Here is a 20,837-nt window from a genome sequence, read left to right as displayed (position 1 = left end):
GGTACTTTAAAGAAAACATACACACCAGTATTCCATTTCTCCCTAAACATTTTAAGCATCAAAGTCTTTAACTAACGCGATACCGGAGTCAACAAGCATACTTTTAGAATTTGATTAAAAGGGAATATAATATGGAATCACGTATCTCAAGAATTTAAAGACCAGACAATCGCAAACTCGTTTTCAATAAAATGATTTTATTCATTCAGCAGTTTGTGAGAGGGACATCCAGCAGGAAGAGACACACACACCGGTTTTCATTGACAAAATTGTTTTTTTTTCAATTCCTCTTGTCTAACAGGAATGTTTTGTTTGTGGACAGACTGTTAGACAAGAGGAAAAGACCGCCTCCTCCTACGAAGCATTTCGTTGATCCGATCACGAATTCTTTTCCAGTCGTACGCAGCAAGGGTTGAGAATCTCCGATTCACCATCGTACTAATGGTTTCCCGGAGATTGCAAGGCAAGGCACTTTTGCCTCTGGACCCATCGAAATTTACAGACGTGGTCCACCCCCAGTAAATTTCAAAAGTCACAAGATTTCGAAACACGAGGGCGGCGTAGCGGTCGGCTCTTGCTTTCCCGTCTATGCCGATGCACTGCAAGTACAACCCCCCCTCCATCTCCTGGGTGATGGGTAGCAGCTGGACATCTGGGAGAATTATTCGTCCCACTGGCATCTGTGAATTCCGCTGTGCTTCCTGGGGGGAGATAGCCGGCGGGGACAGCATCAACAGATTCCTGCGCGGTGTTGAACTGAGAGGCCGGGATGGAGTGTCCTGAGGCGGTGTGTGCTCTGCGGGGGGCAGAGCTTCCGCCAGGCATTGCAGCCTGCGTGGCGGGGAGAGGCACTTTTCGGGAGACAGCTGCTCAACTGTTTGACTGCTGGAACTCTAGCCTCCCAATCCTCCCCAGTAATGCATCGTAATGCTCCCGCTGCTGCCGAAATGTCTCCATACAGGTGCTGCTTCTACAGGTTGGCACCCTGGCCAGTGGCCGAGAGCAGAGACCCACGGCCTGTGGCAAAATAACATAATTCATGTAAGAAATAAAGTCACACAGTAGTATTCATCAGTCGCGGAACAGAAGTCAAAATAAACTTTTCTTTTTTTCCGTCTTACCGCTTTCTTTTTTACTGTCCTGGTGGTAGATCGTTTTGCCTGTGCGGTGTTTTCTTGAAGAACAGGCTACGAAGAAATAATTATAATTGAATTTAAAATTCAAAACGGCAATAATACCTTGTAATATGCGCTGTAATCGCGTATTTCAGATGAAGTCTGCTGTATTTGCTTACCCTTCGCTCTTTGGAAGCTGGGGCGGCAGAAGCACCCCGTCTCTTCCTGTAAAACGCCTTGGTCTCCAAACTGTACTATGGTCGCTGTAGTGCAGGTTCGCAGTTTTTTTTTTTGTGATGGGAGCTCACCCAATCCCTTGGTGTCTTTTATGCGTCACACATACTGTATTTCAGCGCCATATATTTCATGGATATTATGGAATATAATGGATGGATATCTTAGTTATCTTTCTAGTTCACAGGTTTGCATGCATAATTTTATTTTGAAAGCCACTGAGACATCAGGTACTACTGTTGTATTTATGAAAAAGAAACAAAACAAAAAACATACTAACAACTGTGCCATCCTACTCCTTAGTTAATACATTTTATTATTCATAAACAGTTAACATTGTTAGCAAAATATTTTGAATGATATTTAACCCTATTTTTTCTTTAGTTTTGTATTTAACTTATTATATGATAGTCAGACTTAATGTATATTTGAACAATGAAAATATATTTTTACAAGATTTTACATTAAGCACTTAAAATTAATATGGTTAATAATAGTAAACTGTAACATGCTGTAACAAGATCGGTTAAACTGCGAAGAAAATGCTTTCAGAGAAAATGTTTCAGGTGTGAAGAACATAGATCTCCAATGCAATTTCAACCAAACCTTTTCCCACACACCCTGCCCCCACTACCATTAGAATATACACAAACATTTTAGCGTTTCATTCTGAGCAGCAGACCCTCACACCTGAAGAGTGCTGGCTGTGACGAATTAAACCGGTTTTACAGGTTTCAATCACAGACCATGTGACATGGGACTCAGTAAACTAAAACACAGTGCCACTGGATTTGATAATACTGTAAGAGGACACGGGGAAGGGTCATCTCTAACAGGTACTTCCGAAACGAAACGCTGAAAATGCTAGAGATGGACCTTAGCATGATGGCGGACAAAAAGAATCAGCTGACCAGTAGATGGAAAGGGTCTACCTTAAGAGACAACGAGACACAGCTGAGACGCATCAGGAACCGGGATATAAGTGGCCCGGAGGCAGTGAACAGCGCGGAAGCCGGTAAGGTGAATGTGTTTTGGAGGAAAAGAGTGGAAAGAGGTGGATGTTAAGGATCGGGCTAACGAACTACTGCAAGGAGAAAGGTTTACGATTTTGGATTACGGACACTGGTTTAGGATACATCGCGGATTGTCTTTATTACGAGCTTTTGGAACTCGGAACAAATCAGGACTAAGGGAACGGATTACGGACTGTATTAGGAAGACAGTTGTTGGAAGAAACGCCACGGATCGGAGGACAGTAAAGTGTGGTGTAAGTACGACCTTCGTTTACATAAACTATTCCCCCGGAGACACCACATACCTCACCAAAATCCGCAATATGGAAACAGAACCTGTGTAATTGTTGATAGATGATGTACTCGTAACATTTTTTCAAGACGAACTACAAAATTTAAAAAATGACTTGTATGTACTTGATATGTCTAATCAATCCACGGGTTCCAGCACAAAACGAAACTAAAACGCATACCGTTTCGCGCTTCTTATTAGTTGCTCAAAAGTAATTTGACCGTATGAAATGCATAATATAAACCTAGAAACATACGTGAGCAGTACTTAAGCACTGTAGTATCGGTGTTAAGACATACCTCTCAAATACTGTAAATCAAGTTAAAAATATCTCAAGACCGATTCTGGTCGTAATGAAACCATGTTTCGTGTATGTTTTCTTTTTCATCTTGAAATAACTCATTTCTAAATACCTTTTTCACTGTTAACATATAAAATATACACTCTGAAAGTTCATCCTGCTACCAACATTAAATAAAACAAATCTTAAGATTTCTATATTTATGTCTTTATTTAGTGGTTTCATTCGAAGCTTACAATGTTTAGGGAGAAATGGAATACTGGTGTGTATTTTTTTCTTTAAAGTACCGAGACCAGCCATATACTGTATGTTTGTTGATTTCCCTTCAGTAGTAAAATTAGATATGAATATTCAATACTTAAACGGGCACAGTTAAGACATTAAATATACATATTGTATACAGTTGTAGTTCAGGTGGGTAGCTGCGTCAGCATGCGTAGGCTGCAAAGGAACAAGTAATAGGTTTATTCCATGCTGGAAAAAAAGAAGAAAGAGAACACAACGTTTCGGCCGTGGAGCCTTCTTCAGGTGTGCCTTCTTCACACCTGAAGAAGGCTCCACGGCCGAAACGTTGTGTTCTCTTTCTTCTTTTTTTCAGCATGGAATAAACCTATTACTTGTTCCTACATATTGTATACAGTACAGTTTGCATACGGTAATATGTTTATGTTACGCGATTAAAAAATAAATAAATATGAAAAGTCCAGCACTAGCTGGATTCGAACACACAACCTGCCAGTTGGTAGTCATGCACCTAGACCAGTAGGCTACAAGGCAGCTCGCATGATCAGGTAGGTGAAACAGCCCTACACAGCCCTGCCGCAGAACACGGATATAATCATACCGTTATTAAATTCTTGAGATACGCGATTCCATATTATATTCCCTTTTAATCAAATTCTAAAAGTATGCTTGTTGACTCCGGTATCACGTTAGTTAAAGCGTTATAAAGTGGGTGTAGAGGGAGCAATCTCTTTGTAGAGCAGTTGACAGGCTGGAGATGTTCAGACTACTCTCGTTATTTCTCAAATGCTTACATCATTTTTCTTTCACGCTAGGACGCGAGTGTGTACATGGGCTTGGTTTTCGTTTGACTGATTCTCATTGAAGATTTGGGAATTAACGACGAAAGATTCAGTTTGGCAGAAGGTTTGGTTCACAACGATCTTGAAGACACGCCCATGTAAGGCAGCGTGTGATGATTTGTACTATGAAAGACCAAGTGCTCAAAGTGACGTCTGCGTTTACCGTTTAGACTTTTCCATCTCGGGCGCACTTTTAGAAAGCAAAGATAGAGTAGTTGTGTTGAATCACACTAAGACAACTGTTAGCAGAGTGGCGCAGTGGAACTGTGCTGGGCCTGTAACATAGAGATCGACTGATCGAAACCATCCTTAGCTACGTACATTTTATGCACGATTGATAAGCACACCATCAGTTTAATGAAGTACATTAAAACTGATTTTTCTCTCGTGTGTGTGCAAGCTTAACACTTACAGTACTCTTTAATCTTTACCAATAGCAGATCCCCAAATATATCTTTGGTTGTTCAGAGATCCTTGATAGTTTCCTCAAATCCTTCAAATGAACATCCATATCAAAGCAATTATGTTTAATTTTATTACAATTAAGGTACATATACAAAATATCAACGCACATTTGTATAATGCTCATTTAATAATGATTGTCAAGGATTGTCAAGTTCTCCAACAAATCTGTGTTCTAATTTTAAAATATTTTTGCTAAGGATACAACGGGTGTATAAATGAATTCTCCTGACAGCCAGTTGAAGATAAAATTCCACACGTGAAAATGGTTTTCTTGGACATTGACAGGTACTTAATTGTTTACTTGTAGTTCCACATGAGTAAAATAGATATTTCCTGCAAATTTCAAGAGGGCTTGCGAAGAAATCCCATCAAGCTTTAGCAGAGATTATGGTTACAGCGGAACAGTCTGAAGCTCATCCCTTAGTGGGTTTGAACCACCAGCCCTTCATTTAACAGCTGCACAGAGACACACTCCCGTTGCTTTTTGCCGTTCACACGTTTGTAGTTAAAGAATTATAAAATACTGACATTTTCCTGCCAGCCGGCAGTATTTCTTCTGCACTGACCATGAATAACCAATAACTTTATTTCATCTTTCGCAGTCTGTAATCCACAGAAAATGAAGTGAATACTTGTATTAAGCTAAATCAAGCTGACGGAGATGCACTGCCGTTGTTTTTCTCCACTTTCCGTTAAAAGGAGAAAAATCACTGACATTTTCTTGCGGTATTTCTTCTGTCCTGATTAGCAAGACTTATATTTTATCTTTCAGAAGTTGTATGAATTTCTTGAAGTTCAGAAACAACTTGTTCCACAAAGGAAATGAACACTTGGTTCAAAGTAAATCAAGACGTATGTATCTCTCGCCGCGTGTGCTCTTATATGTCCATCTCTCTACTTTTCTCTCACTCTGACAGTCTGTGCAGAGTTTCTGAAGGGGATGTAACACCACTTGGCAAAGAGAAAAATTATCAGAGGCAGAATAAAAAATCATTATTCTCTTCTCAGTCAGATTCACAGCTCAGAGACAATCGGACAGAAGCTCCATACTTCTTTTTATCCGTCAATCCAGAACCAGAGGACATTCAGACAATCAGTGCTGTTACATGAATAATATCAGACAGAACAGCCTGGACTCAGGTCACATCTCCCCATTTTCTCCTTCCTCACAGCCACTTAGAGACAGAGAAGAGCTCCTGGTTCTCCTCTCTGTGAACTGGGCTCAAGACTCACTGATCTGTCAGCTGTGGACTCTGTTCCAGGTCAGAAGCAAGAAGCTTCTATTAACCCTTTCCAGGACCTCCAGCCCTTCAGTATTACTTTCTTTACTGTATGTCAGTCTCCAAACATGTTTTATAAATGTTTTATAACACACGTGAGTGTGGAATTATCTTTTTATGTAATAAACAGAAGTAGTGACACTTTGGTCAGTACACTGTATATTGATTATTAGTAGCCAATGGGCCGATGGTCGTGTCTACAGTAGTGACCAGTTGACCAGTCTGTAGCTCTCAGCAGTGGGACTCAGATCACACAGAAGAAGACCTGTCTGTGTGTGATTCCACACCAGCCCAGGGAATCACCAGCTCTCATATGTCTCTCACAGGTGTCTCACAGTCTTATAAATTTACAATTAGATGAATTATTGTAACAGGTAATCAGACTACCTATGGAACTGAGAGCAGGCTGGAAATAAAACCGGGATACACATTTTAACCTCCAGGATCAGGTTCCTGATCCTCCTGGCTTCTATACTCTGATAATTCGTTTAATACATTTAAAAGCACTTATTACAGGGACTTGTGCTCGTTCTCTACTGCTCCACACGGGTATGCCTTGTAACACATTAATCTGCGAAGTAAACTATTTGTTTTCCTGTTTAATGAATTTCATTCCTTGGTTTGTCGCTCTCCTTTTACAACTGTTATGATTCGCTTCTCTTCACAGCCCGGTGTGTTCTTTTTTGGGGGGGATGTTATATCTGTAAGAAAAGCCCCCCAGGCTCCGGACAGGAGTCTCCTCCAGCGGAGACGCGCTCTGCTCTGTTACAAAGAGCGCTGTGACATCACAGACACCAGCCTGAGCGCCTGGATCAGAGAGCAAGACCGCGGGAGGTGCAGGGTGCGCACGGAGGAGACTTATTGATCACTTATCTATCGAAAACCAATTAATTCAATTAAAAAACCGTAGAATAAACAATTAGCTTCACCGATTGGTGAGTACTGATTCTTTTTCTGGTTTTGATCCTGTTTTAAATATCTAGAAAACAGTCAATAAAGACTGTATCGATCAATTACCGTAGTGCGTTTAGTGTAAAAAATGTTCAAACCGAAATTAAACAATGATTATTCTTATTATTATTTAGGTAACTGTATCCTAGAGCTAAAAAAAAATATTCCAAGTTGATAAATGTATGTAAGTAACAGTTTACATGTATTTTTTCCCGTGTTTATAAATCATAAGTATGGTAACCACGGGGACAGGCGCCATGTCACTGTGCGCGTCTAGGTGTATCGCGTTCGTCACAAAGAGCGATGTGACGTCATGGGTAGCAACAAATACTAATACTAGTGTATTCATATTAATATTAATGAGAGTACAACTGGTTGTTTTAATGCTAGTGTTCATGTGAGCATTAATGATGATAGCGCTACTGATAGTTTTAGTTTTAATGTTCATATTCATGTTAATATTAAATATAATTATAGTGTTACTGTTAGAGAATTAACAGTAGTAGTAGTAGTTTTAATACTACTGTTATTCTCGCATTACTGTTATTCTCTTTGGGGGAATTAAAAGCACACATGGTGAGTGACCTCGTGGTGCAACGGTAGCGCGTCTGACTCCAAATCAGAAGGTTGCGTGTTCAAATCAGGTTGAGGTCAGCTGATGTGTTTGCAGGTGCTGCAGGTGCTGAACCTGGAAATTATACCATACAGTTGTGTTTTAGCTGTACACCACATAAGTAATCTGAACGAAATAACAGCGCAGTACAGAACTACCAGTCAGGAGCTTATGCAGCGAATCATCTTGAACACGGCAAGAGAAAAGGCATATTGCACATCTGCGAAACATCACGTCCGACTTTAGAGACAGTGACATCAGAGAATGGAAGTTTCAGACCGCTTTTCTGTTACAGGTTCAAGCAAACCTGAAAGTTAGGGAGTGTTTGGTCACTTTTGTATGAAAAAGTGTCTGAAGCCTGTAATTATAATTTGCCCTTTTTTAATTGTGGTTGAAATCCACTCCCATGTACCAAGACCTTACAGTATATTAATGTTTACTTAAATGACTAACTATTGGACTATTGGACTTTAGTTGGTGTTTTTTTTTTTTGTAACGATTTATTTCATGCAGGAAAGAAAGGAACCCAGACCCAACGTTTGCTTTCAGGTGGGGTTCATTTACATAACGGACATCTATTTCTGAGGAGCCTGATTTGAATCACACAACCCCGGTAGAAGTCGAATCGACAATCTTATAAACCGAAATCAGACGCGTTATCCATTAAACCACTAGCCCGTCACGTAAATTAATTGCACCATGGTGAGTTCAGTGCCTCTACTAGTAATACCCCACCCCAATCTTAAATTTCTAAGTGAGAAACGTGTTTTCTACATTTTTTTTTTAGTTTTAAAAAATCATCACTTTTAAGCAGACAAAGCCTTTATGTGTCGCTCTGAATTTCTAATTGATTTAGAATTCCAAGACAAAAGCGTTTCGTTCCACAACGGCATGAAATGATCACGTCTTTCACTCTACTTCTCTCTAGTAGTAAAGCAGATCTTGCTAGGTGAGCATTTGCTCTGGTAAATTAGGTCACTTTTCATGTTAACTGACTTCTTCTAAACACAACATTTCCCGGTGCATGTTTTCTCCATGAAAAAAGACATTTTCCCTTACATGATTTCTCGTTTGTTTCATCAAAGTGTACAGAAAGAAGAAAGAAAGGAAAAGTGTCGTTAATGAACTCTGTCCTCCTTGGGAGATGTCAAGCGCATTGTACATGAAAAGTGCCCGATAAAAGCCATTTCTCTTCATTTCTCTTACGGTCAGGGCGCCTGTTCCGTGTAAAGGAGGCAGCTTGCTCAGCCGGCAGACTCAGGGATTAGTGAACCCATATGGCTCAGAGCGGTGTGTCCAAGCGGCTATAAAAGAGGAGAATTCTGCTGGCACCGTAGCTGAGTCGGTTTAAGTACCTGTCTTGTTAACTGGAGATCCTGGCTCCACATCCCAGCTGTGCCTTTCTTCCTGTCTTTTTGTGCAGAAACTACCATCTTGGACAACCGCATAGGGCTTGATTTAGTTTAAAACATGAATGCATTTCCTTTCTGCAACAACTTGTTTTTCAAGAAATTCATACAGCTTGTGAAAAATGAAATGTAATTCTTGGCTATCAGAGCAGTAGGAATATTGCCGACTGGCAAGAAAATGCAAGCAATGTTTATTTTTTGACCGGAAAGTGCGAATGGAGAAAAACTTCTCTCATCAGTCTCTGTGGTGCAATCGGCGAGCGTGTTTGGCTGTTAACTAAAAGGTTGGTGGTTCAAACCCACCCAGGGACGATCTTCTTATTATTGTCAATGTAAACACTGTCTCCGCTAAAGCCGAAACCTTAACCCTCTTTATATTTGCAGAAAATGCGAGTCTTTTGCCCGTGTCCAACAACAACACTTGAGACCGGGGAAGTCCAATAGTGATCAACACCGCTACTCCCCAGAAATCCATATTCACCCTTGGAAAAGTATCTTTGAATGGCTTGCGGGAGATATCATTTATACTCCTGTTGCGTCCTCTGCTAAAAGAGTTTAGAAATACAACGCAGATTTGTTTGAGAATTTGACAAGCACTGTTACGTCCCTGGAAAAGAGATTTTATGAGTTGCGTGCAATCGGTATCTTTTACTTTATGTATGATAGTGGAAATAGTTTTAAAAATGTTTTCTAAAGAAGATTGTATTGCCAGGACCTGCCTTTAGCGCTCAGTAGCGATGACGCTGTTGATATAGATGGAGAAGAAATGTAAGATGAATTGATGATCTAAGCTAAAATAGCCCTAACACGCCTCCTGTAACAGTGTTTGTATTCATAGCAAGTAATATTTTTTTTTTCAAACCCGAACGTTGCTTTTGCATTAAGTGTTATGTAACCATTAGCGGTTTCGGTAGCTTATGAAGAGCGCACTTTTCCAAACTGAAGCCTATAAGAACATTATTCAAGATACACCATGGCCCAGAATCGTGCATCGGGACAAAGATTAACATCCATTGAAAGTACTCCCAAATAAAAGATTTGACCGAAAAATTAAAAGAGTAGGCAAGTATTAAAACAAAACCATAACTTCTTGACTTCCAATCTCTTTCCTGGTTCAGGCCATGTAAAATGACATATTCAGTGGACTCATGCCGAGGTTGTGAGTTTAAGCCTCACCTGGAGCAGCCCGGTTTTCTGTCTTGACAGGTAAACAGTGTTTTGTGTTATTTGCTAAATGGAGAGAGGATTCTGTGTTAATTGTGCTCCTCCTGGGAGAGGTCAAGATGAGAAGTTCACGAGGCTGGTGGTAAATATCCTGTCCAGGAATATCGGGGCTGTAGGGGGTCAGATCTATAGATGTAGAAAACACATTAGTGGAGACGGTGTGTCTGCTCTCCATGAGAGAGCCGGGCGGGAAGAATAATCTGTGGTCTGGGAAGAAGAGACTCTCGTTGGAAGAGCGGCGCTCCTCACAGAAGATAATGAAAAAAAATATTTTTCAGGGACGCTGATTGTTCTCTTTGGGGGAATTAAAAGAACTTGTGGCGAGTGACCTTGTGGCGCAATGGTAGCTCGTCTGATTCCAGATCAGAAGGTTGCGTGTTCAAATCACGTCGAGGTCAGCTGAGGAGTTTGCAGGTGCTGTTGGTGCCGACCCCGGAAACTACACCACGCAGTCGGGTTTTATCTGTACACCACATAGGTAATCTGAACGAAGTAACAGCGCAGTACAGAACACCCAATCAGGAGCTTATGCAGCGAATCATCATGAACACGACAAGAGAAAAGGCACACTGCATATCCGCGAAACATCACGCCCGGCTTTAGAGACAGTGACATCAGAGAATGGAAGCTTCAGACCCCCTTTTTGTTACAGGTTCAAGCAAACCTGAAAGTTAGGGAGTGTTTGGTCTTTTTTGTTTGAAAAAGTGTCTGAAGCCTGTAATTATAATTTGCCCTTTTTTAATTGTGGTTGAAATCCACTCCCATGTACCAAGACCTTACAGTATATTCATGTTTACTTAAATGACTAACGCCATTGGACATTAGTTGGTGTTTTTTTTTTGTAACGATTTGCTATTTCATGCAGGAAAGAAAGGAACCCAGACCCAACGTTTGCTTTCAGGTGCGGTTCATTTACATAACGGACATCTATTTCTGAGGAGCCTGATTTAAATCACACAACCCCGGTAGAAGTCGAATCGACAATCTAATAAACCGAAATCAGACGCGTTATCCATTAAACCACCAGCCCGTCACGTAAATGAATTGCACCATGGTGAGTTCAGCGCCGCTCCTAGTAATACCCCACCCCCATCTTAAATTTCTACGTGAGAAACGTGTTTTCTACATTTTTATCAGTTTTTAAAAATCATCACTTTTAAGCAGACAAAGCCTTTATGTGTCGCTCTGAATTTCTAATTGATTTAGAATTCCAATAAAAAAGCGTTTTGTTCCACAACGGCGTGAAATGATCACGTCTTTCACTCTACTTCTCTCTTGTAGTAAAGCAGACCTTGCTGGGTGAGTATTTGTTCTGGTATATTAGGTCACGGATCATGTTAACTCACTTCTGCTTAGCACAACATTTCCTTATGCACGGGAGTGTGTCTTTGTACAGCTGTTATACAAAGGGCTGGTGGTCAGGTACGCGCTTCGGATTGTTTCGATGTAACATAATCTCCGCTAAAAGCCCTTTTGAACTTTGCATGAAATGTGCGTGAAACCATTTTCACGTGTGGAATTTTATCTTCAGCTGGCTGTAGTTAGAATGCCTTATACACCCGTTGTGTATCCTTAGCAAAAATATTTTAAAATTATAACAGAGTTGTTGGAGAACTTGACAATCATTATTAAATGAGCACAGTACAAATGTACATTGATATTTGTGTTGTATGTACTTTAATTTTAAAAGATATAAACATAACTGTGCTGATATGGATGTTCATTTGAAGGATTTGAGGAATCTATAAAGGATGTCAGAACAACCAAAGAAACATTTGGGCATCTGCATAATTGTAAAGATTAAAGAGCACCGTAAGTGTAAAGTTTGCACACACAAGAGAAGAAATCAGTTTCAATGCACATCATTAAACTGATGGTGTGCTTATCAGTCGTGCATTAAACATGTATAGCAGAGGATGGCTTTGATCCATCAATCTTTGGGTTATGGACCCAGCAAGCTTCTGCTGCGCCACTCAGCTATGTTTAACACAACTGCTTTTGCACTTGAGATGAAAAGTTTCAACGGTAAACGCAGACGTCACTGAGCACTTGGTCTTTTGTAGTACAAATCATCACACGCTGCTCTACATGGGCGTCTTCAAGATCGTTGAGAACCAAAGCTTCTGCCTTCCTGGTTACTGATTCTTTCTTCGTTAATTCCCAAATCTTCAACGAGAATCAGTGAAACGAAAACCAAACACATGTACACACTCGCGTCCTATCATGAAAGAAAAATGATGGAAGCGTTTGAGAAATAACAAGAGTAGTCTGAACAGCTCCAGCCTATCAACTGCTCTACAAAGTGATCGCTATCTCCACACCCAGTTTATAACACTGAAAATGATTCAGGAAGCACAGCAAAGTTCTAAAAACAGCGGTTGAAAAGCGTCTAAATACATAAAATGACAATTTCTCAAAAGTAAAATCTTCATCTTTTAAATATTGTCATCCATATATTTTCGTTTTCCTCTTTTTTACATAACACACTTTCGAGAAATAGAGTGTCTTGTAATGAAGGCTGCATTAGAAAATGTGTATCTAAATTAAAATCGGGTTTATTACTTCTGCATTTTTCAGCTTTCTTAGCGCTTGGGTCTCGATTCAGATATTGCAATGAAAGCAACAGGGGAGTAAGTTTTCCTTTTCAAAATCAAAGGTGATCTGCTCACAAGGAAGTATAAAAACTTCAGCGTTTACTTTTTGAAGACCACAAATTGTCGAAACACTGTTGCTTCATAAGCTTATAAGTAACGTTTCTGAGCATGCATTGTATTACTCATGCTGTTATTAATAAAAAAAATCTTAAATTCACATAATGGAATTTGGACGGCTCAAAGTAGTCTATTCCTTGTACAACTTTACTTGCCCGCTGAGTAGAGTTTAAAGCAACTGCAGCAGAAGTAGCAGTAATAGCAACAGCATGGTTAGAGTGTCACAATACACTCTGAAATTATTGCGGCTTCAGATCGTTTTGTTCTGTTGAAGCTACCTACAGAATCTGAACTGTTGACATTGGCAGTGATCATCTTTTTTCAGGTTTCATGAAATTCTTCACATATTTGAAATATTCCATTCGGGTTCGCCTAATACACGGTGCAACCCGTACCTGCAGCAGAATGCTGTGGCACATTAAGCCGTTTTGTTTATCGGTTGTAAGGATTGAGGAGCGTACTACAAATTGAGCAAGCGAAAAGAAAATTAAACAGGAGTCACTTTTTGGATTGCTAATCCATTGTACTCTGCTCTTCTAAGTTCAAATCCCGTCCTTGTCATGGTTAAGGCCTGAGACGTGTGTGTTTTTTCTAAACGGTGTTTGCATTTGTTTCCTCTTCTACTCTTGTACTGGAGCAGTAATATTTCTAGCGGTGGACGAACATGGTATCACAGGCTGACAGCAGGAACACGTGGCCACAAGCTGCAGTACATTGGTTTGGGAACAGCAATAACTTTCCTGTGGAGACAGGTGCGCCGGTATTAATACAGCTCTTTCGAGCGGAAAGAGTAACAAGAACTGACTTAAAATTACCAGTTATGTTTAATAGCTAAAAACACAAAACCAACCTCTTCAGTGGTTGAATCTAAATTACAGAAGCCAATGCTGCCATCAAGGAAAAAAAAATCTTGAGTTATGTAGTTTTGAGACTAAATATCTGACTTTCAGTTTGAAGCGGTACAATGGATTCCTGGTCACATTCGTTCTTAATTCATATATATGAGTGTGATAATGGTTAAAACTGTGTTTACATGAGGTATAAACGGTAACCTTTTCATTCCGAGAAGAAAGTCAGTCTGTATGCATTTCTCAGCGTGCACATTGTCAGGAACACTAAACCCACAGTGCCAGCAAACCTTTCGATAGTCTGTAGGTACTGCCATTGCAAATGTAACAGGTTGTTCATATACACACATGATATCGTTGCTATCTCGCAATTAGGAGATAATTTTGTATTTCTTAATTAGGAGAATTCTGGATTTTCTTCCGTGGTGGCAACAATGCACTTCCGCAATAAATCATAGACTCTGCTTTCAAAATAGCTGCACCAGGCACTTGGACACAGATAAACATAGGGATTTAAAATTCAGGAATATGAATGGTCAATTGCTTACAGTTGGATTTTTTACGTTTCGTATTTAGCGATTTGTATATCAATCTTTTAACAATTCATTAAAATGCTAACAATATATAAATATTTAAAATAAAAACAACAGCACCGTTAAATGCTGGGGAGACGGGTAGTTTTTTTTTTACAATCAGATGCCAATCTCTAATACTGTGTGTGAGAGCTTACATAACTTTCCTTTTCTCACATTTTCTAACGACTATTCCTAAGGTGCACCCTGTCAACTCCTAATACTTTTTAAAAGTCTGCCTGCATGTTTGATTATTGTCGTTTTATTTAGAAAAAGTTCAATATTGATCATAACTAAAGAAAATTATGATTAAGAATAAAAATGATTGTATGAGAAGCAGGAGGAATCGCTTCTCTCCTATGGAGCATGAGCTGAATCAGGAGTGAGACATTTCGTATGCTCGTGCATATGTCAACGCATGACCTACATCGTAAAACTAAAACTAAATTAAAAACTAACATTAAGTTGTCAGAGACATTCATTTATATACAAACAAGAGACAGACAAAGTAATAATTCTACATTTACTTGTCCTACACTGATCAGACTAATTGAAATGTATGGAAGCCCGTTTCCGCACTATGGTATCTCAGAATTCCGACAGCTGGCAAGGCCTGGGTTCGAGCCAATGCAGTGAAACATGATCTAGGGTGGGAGCGGCAAAGGCACAAGCCCTTGAACCCGAATCCGTTACAATAACAAAAGGACAGACAATAAAATATGGGCTATTTCGAAGCCGCAAATGTGAGATATAAAGTAAGAATTCTGAGTTTTTAGGTCGCAATTCTGAGATACCATAGCGCGTTTTTTTTACTCCCTGGCGGAAACGGGCTTCCATTGGTTCTCAGTGCTGCGAAGCAAAAGCAATCTCTGGAAAATCAGACAAATTATTATCAGATCATATCAAAAGCTGATCAGTATTTCTTTACCGGGAAGCAAAGAAATGCTTGTATTACACATTTTAATATGACATTACACGTGAAAAATAGTAAAATTATTTTCATTGCGGTACGTGTTGATAGAACAGCCCCCTCGATAAAAGAAAGTGTGGACGGACGTGTCGCATGTTCCGTACTCTGTCTGACAGCGAGTTTAACACACTGTCCTCGGAAATTAGAAACTAATTGAACAATAAATTAATCTGAGCAAATTTTACACGTGTGGGTGATTTAATTCTGTCGAAATTGCGTGGAACTCCTCTGCTGAGCTCAGATACACACGGGAAAGTGTTCAGGCGGCTTCACGGAGTCCCGCCTCAGACTGGAAGCAGGTTCTAATTAGACGCTGAGAACAATCCGGGTCTCTGTATGTAATTGATTGTGTTGATTGAGCGGTAGTGTGACCATGTGTGTGGTAGCATAGTCCTGCTAGTATAAAAACCTAGTCACCGCGTTCACACTTTATGCTTTCTTGCTTTAACAGTTTGGTAGTTTACTTGTCTTACTTCTGTAGCAGTTTAGCGGAATGTCAATTTGGCAATGCGCTCGTTTCTCTTTGTGCTGTGCCTGTGCGCAGGGGCCGGGCTCCCTGCACTGATCTCCGCCGGGCCGGCTGGCTGGGACTCTCGGGAATTAGCGCTCCAGGCCGACCTCCCGGCTCCTGAAGACGCAGCCCAGTTGGAGGACTTGAGCCTGGCAGAAGCGCCCTCCGAAGACCTGTCTGCAAGCGAAAACGACTCGCAGTCCTTGGCTCCCGACTTTCGCTGCCTTCCTGTGTCCAGAGACGCGTACTCGCCCTACTTCGACAAGGAGAAGATGAAGCCGGAAGCCGGCAGCCGCCCTTTACCCGCCTACATCAAGAGCGTCCTGTTTCATCCCCAGCGAGGGCAGCAGCCGGCTCGCCCGTCCATCGGGGGCACCCGAGGAGTGGCTGTTGTGGTGCTCCTCCAGCAGGATGTACGTGAGGGTCAGTCGGCTCCTGTTCGGCTTCAGCTGTCGGCCATCGGAGGTGACTTTGGGCAACTGCAGCGTCAGCCGAACCACACGCAGTTACTTCTACTTCATCTACGGGCTTCATGAGTGCGGAACCGAGCGATTGGTAAGCGGGTCTTCATCTACAGGCAGTGTATCGATGTGAGCTGTAGGGCTAGTGTCGGGGTTGCCTTTCCTGGGAATATCCCTTCCTCTGTGACCCTGCAGGTTGTCCAGGGCCGCCTGGTGTACTCCAACACTCTCCGCTATGCCCTGCCCTCCTCCAGTGCACCTGTGCATCGCTTCATTCCCTTCTCTGTGCCGGTCAAGTGCTCCTACAACAGGTAGGCAGGGCTCTGCCGCTGCTGAGAAGCTGCTGGGAAAGTGTCCAGAAGCCCCTCATCCCCTCTGTCCTGCAGGTTCCACTACTCCTACAAGGTTGGCTATGTCACCACGTGGGCCAGGAGAAGGACCTTCTTCAAGGACCTGAAGAACAAGCACAGCTTTGTGCTGCTCACCACCAACTGTAAGCTCCTTGAGCGAGTGGCTCCTCCTGCCTGCAGGGGGTGCTGTGTGCAGGTGTAATGCTGCCTCTCTCTCCAGCCCACTGGGTCTGGCTCTCTCCTAAGGATAAGTACTTCCTGGGTCAGCCCATGTACTTCAGGCCACTGCCTACTTTGCCACAGTGGAGCAGAGGCTGTACATCCACTCGTGTTACGTAACGGAGAAACCGGACCAGCACTCCCAGCCCCGTTTCCCTGTGATCGACAACTTGGGGTACGGCCCCTTCTGGGAGGAGAGGTGGGCAGGAGCCCCGAGAGCCTGCAGGGGTTCATCCTTGTCCTTGTCCCCAGGTGCATGGTGGACAGCAAGGCAGATGGCTGCCTGTCCAGGTTTGTCCCCTCCAAGCAGAAGGATGTGCTCCGCTTCACAATTGATGCCTTCCTCTTCCAGAAGAAGCTGTCCAGGAAGGTGCTGCTCAGCCTTCTTGCTCTACTGATCCATGGTCTGCTTTTCCATCCATGATCTAGATGTGAACCAGAGTGTGGCAGCTGTAGTGCCTAGAGCTGCCAGCTTGCCTTCACAGATGGCAGAAGGTCCTTCTCTGTCCCTCTATTGGCCTTGATCCCTTAATGCTGTGACCTTCCCTCTTGCAGCATGAAGTGACTGAGCTGTACATGCACTGTGTCATGGCTGTGGCTCCTGCTAAAGCAACACCAGGGACCATGTCCTGCACCTACAACAGGGAGGCGAAGAGGTACTTCTGCAAGGAGCCTGCTGAGGGTGCTCTGGGACATGCCAGGTGGAGGCCTCACCTGTCCTCCTCTCCTCCAGGTGGGAGGAGCTGTATGGTGACCATGAGGTCTGTGCCTGCTGTGAGTCCAGGTGTGCTGGCAGCCGGAATGAAGGTGGGTCTGGTTCTCTATCCCTTGTGGATGCATCTCTGCCCAAGAGACGACCATGCTTGGACAACTGAGGAATGATCCCGTGCTGGACAAAGGGACTGTTTAGATGAGTAGCATCACTGTGGGTCTCTGGGTATAGCAGATCCCTCACTCCTGGGTGTTACTTCTCCACAGGTACCAGGAGCCTGGTGACCAGCAGTCAGGTGGCTGTGGCACCAGTAGAAGCTCCTCTGGATGTGGGAGCTGACTGGACTGAGGATGAGGAGGGAGACCCTCAGAGCTCCAGTGAAGATGCTGAGAGCACCAGTGAGGATGTGGAGGGAGCAGAGGACTTTGGAGATGTTGGCCAGTGGACAGGTAGGGTCTGGCAGGAGGAGCTCCTGTAGGGGTGGGTGTCCTGCAGTTCAGCTGGATTGTTCTCCTTCTTCCTCCCCAGGTGCCTGAATGAAGGCTCCAGCCTGGCCCTTGTGACTCTCCTGCCTCCACTTGCCTTGTAATGGCAACATCTCAATAAAGCTGTGAAAGACCCTTCTGCCTGCCCTTGTTTCTTTATGGTTTATAGGTTTGAATGGGGTGGAGAGATTCAAGGGAAGTGAGACCCATTAATAAATGGAAGTATTTGTGGGGGTTCCCCTTTCAGGAATGCTTCCCATATTGCTGCCAATGAGGACTGAAAATGGCTGGAGTAATAAAAGCATTGTATTAGGGGAAGATGGCCGCACTATTCCTTGGGCAGGGCAGTGTGACTTTTTTTTTTTAGTGGGGGGGGTGTCAGAGGTGTTCAATATACTGGAAATCCTCCCATTTCTGAGAGGGGTAGTGCTTATGGAGTGTGAGTTGCTACTGTAGTGCCCAGTAAGAGTGAGATCTGGTGTCCTATTCTAGGCTGCACTAACTGCGTGAAAGAAACACAAGGAAGGAATTGTCAACAGGGGCTTGGTGTAAAGTAGGCCTTCCCTTGCTTAGCAGAGGAACAATACTGGTGCGTGAACACCCATGAATAATGGTACAGTTAGAATCTTGGAGGTCTTGTCTTATGGGTGTTGGTTTCACAGCAGTGGTAGTGGACAGTCATGAGAAGTATTAGGATTGAGACTGGAGATCCCAGTACTTGACTGGGAAGACAGGTGTTCACAACCACCTCTACCAGCAGCACAGACTGTGTAGATTGAGACTGAAAGCTTACTACACAAAGCCTCTTCACTGTTTTAGTGTCCCATGTCATGAATTTCAAGTGAATCCTAGTCTTCCTTTGTAACTACCTATAACTTGCACAAATCTTGCTGGTCCACTAACACTGTCAATTTTTAGCCCTACTGCACTGCCCTATTAAAGTTCCAAAGATTTAGAATAAACTATTTTATATAGTGCTTCCAAAGGTGGCTTCTCAAAGCACTTGACAAAATTACAATAAGAATACACAGGATAAAACTATTCCAATAGACAAAGGAGACTGTGGATGGTGGTACCAAGAAAAGTAGAAGCAGAGGGGTAAAGAATAGAACCAGTTCAGTAAAGGCTCTTCTACAGAACAAGGTGTTGAGTCTGAATTTGAAGGAGGTTAGGGAAGGTGACTTTGGTATCCTTGGGGAGAGAGTTCCAGAGCTTGGGGGCATAACAGGAGAAGGCCCTGTCACCCATACAGTGTAGAGGGGCTTGGGGGACAGTTGGGAGACCAGAACTAGAAGAGCGACGGTTATGAGGTGGGGAGTAGGGTGATAATAGATCAAACTCCTACTGAGGTGCAACTGAAATGTGACGGCACGTTCTACAAGAAAGGGTAATGCTAGGCTTTTATGGGAGGGGGGTAATGGCAGCACTTTTATGGACCGTTGGTACAACAGCAGTGCTCAAGGATTCATTTCTAATATTGAGGACAATACCCATCGTTCTTACCAAAGGATCAGAGACCTTTTGCTTTATAAAAAGACTCCTTTTCACCACTAATTTATACAGGTTTGGTTCATTTGGGTTTTATCAGTTAAACATTTAATATTGTATTTGTCAGTTTGTTGATGCCTATATATCACAGTGATCTGCACACACACCTTTGACTGAATATGGGCTGCCAAACCTCTCCACCAAACTTATGTATCACAGTAGGTACACAAGAAGTTTATTTGTAATAACAGGGTTGTTGGTGCCAGTAGTCAGATTGGGTCAATTGCAAGGTACGAACAGCATCACATTAACTGGAGATGATCCAGAGATTTGTATGCAGCTCTGTATGCCAGATTAATACTGATTTGCAACGCGCTCGTCTGCTGACTTTAGTCCCCTGCTTAGTAATCACAATGAGCCCAAGGTAACAGCTGCTGCCCTCTAGAGGACACTACAGGACAGGACTAAGTACAATTCCTGCAATAGACTAAGCAGTTTAGTGCTAAACTATGGAACACTGAATCCTATGGGACAATTCCGAATGCAGTAACAGCTTAATACTGAAATAATATCGTAAACACCTCGTGATCTTAAGAATCTGTCACTGTTAAAAAGTATTATAATAATACACTAAAATTGTACTGCAGCCACAACACAGTGGACCTGCAGCTCCTGTCCTGATCATACAGAAAGATGTCATCACTATAACACCTGTTAACAAACATAGCGCCTGCAGTCTGTGAAAGAGAGCTCTGAGGTAAATATTCCTTGCAGGGAAGTGAACTGAAAAACAGGCAAATACATCACTCGGATGAAGAGCAACGACTGTCGCTAAAGAAAGTGAGCGAGGGTACACCTATAGTAGTTCATCCACAAAAATTCAAACATAAATTCGTGATGCACCAGAGTACCGCAAAGCTAGAAGCGTGACTTCAACTGGAGTATTGTAGCACGACTATTTATTTTTTAAAGTAATATTAACTTATTCCAGGCGTTCATCTGTAAAGTTTACTGGTACGTTTCGGCCAAAACATATTTTCTTTCTTCTTTTTTTCAGCATGGAATAAACCTATTACTTGTTCCTTTGCAGCCTACGCATGCTGACGCAGCTACCCACCTGAACTACAAATTGTATGTTGGCCGTTCCATTACACTATATTGATGAATCGTACAAGATCATGGGATCTATAGGCCTGAAGACTTGTCTTGTACAGTGTCCTGATAAAAATCAAATAAATTACACTAATTTTTATGGAATCCCATTTCCGCTAGTGAGGCTTCCATAGTACCTGGATGGAATAGTGGACGGTGGGCTTTTAAATTTCTATTTTATTTAAACACCAGAAATAGAAAAACGGAGACAGAATATGAAACATAATACAGAAATAGTCACTTCACATCCAGAAGAATTCACAATTATAAAAGCTGAAACTTTTTACATATTTCCATTGTATGTCCTTTTTTACTTAAAAAAAGGTCTTCTTTAGCTCAGCTGGCAAGACCTGGGTTCGAGCCAATGCAGTGAGGC

The 20,837-nt window shown here is 42.2% G+C and overlaps 3 protein-coding genes, 1 long non-coding RNA gene and 3 other non-coding genes across 7 annotated transcripts in view; 6 read left to right on the top strand and 1 right to left on the bottom strand.

The window, feature by feature from the left end:
* LOC148666183 (antigen WC1.1-like) overlaps positions 1-20,837 on the top strand; it is a 648,305-nt gene that overhangs the window by 202,767 nt on the left and 424,701 nt on the right. The window lies entirely within an intron of this gene.
* The window catches only part of LOC148666241 (CD5 antigen-like), a 191,635-nt gene that overhangs the window by 124,134 nt on the left and 46,664 nt on the right, over positions 1-20,837 (bottom strand). The gene's annotated exons all lie outside the window — the stretch shown is intronic.
* On the top strand, positions 7,319-7,390 carry trnaw-cca (transfer RNA tryptophan (anticodon CCA)). The gene has a single exon. It is a non-coding gene; the product is annotated as a tRNA-Trp (tRNA).
* Positions 8,997-9,070, top strand: trnan-guu (transfer RNA asparagine (anticodon GUU)). Its single transcript has one exon. It is a non-coding gene; the product is annotated as a tRNA-Asn (tRNA).
* Positions 10,309-10,380, top strand: trnaw-cca (transfer RNA tryptophan (anticodon CCA)). The gene has a single exon. It is a non-coding gene; the product is annotated as a tRNA-Trp (tRNA).
* On the top strand, positions 16,694-17,499 carry LOC148666247 (zona pellucida sperm-binding protein 3-like). Its single transcript, XM_088632908.1, has 4 exons — positions 16,694-16,799; positions 16,877-16,994; positions 17,180-17,280; positions 17,358-17,499. The coding sequence occupies exons 2-4, from the start codon at positions 16,881-16,883 to the stop codon at positions 17,497-17,499; spliced, it is 357 nt and encodes a 118-aa protein (XP_088489034.1). The 5' UTR covers positions 16,694-16,799; positions 16,877-16,880.
* Positions 17,608-17,956, top strand: LOC148666246 (uncharacterized). The gene is made up of 2 exons (XR_015936622.1): positions 17,608-17,785; positions 17,865-17,956. It is a non-coding gene; the product is annotated as an uncharacterized LOC148666246 (long non-coding RNA).

Source organism: Lepisosteus platostomus, chromosome 5 (genome assembly GCF_059453375.1).
Source record: "Lepisosteus platostomus isolate fLepPlt1 chromosome 5, fLepPlt1.hap1, whole genome shotgun sequence".
Taxonomy (NCBI): domain Eukaryota; kingdom Metazoa; phylum Chordata; class Actinopteri; order Semionotiformes; family Lepisosteidae; genus Lepisosteus; species Lepisosteus platostomus.
Note: the sequence above shows the minus strand (reverse complement) of the source record. Positions and strands in the feature narration are given on the sequence as shown.

Coding starts and splice junctions, on each gene's coding strand:
- LOC148666247 (XM_088632908.1), top strand. CDS start 16,881: ATGGTGGACAGCAAGGCAGATGGCTGCCTGTCCAGGTTTGTCCCCTCC. Junction 16,995..17,179: donor AGAAGAAGCTGTCCAGGAAG/GTGCTGCTCAGC, acceptor TCCCTCTTGCAG/CATGAAGTGACTGAGCTGTA. Junction 17,281..17,357: donor TACAACAGGGAGGCGAAGAG/GTACTTCTGCAA, acceptor CCTCTCCTCCAG/GTGGGAGGAGCTGTATGGTG.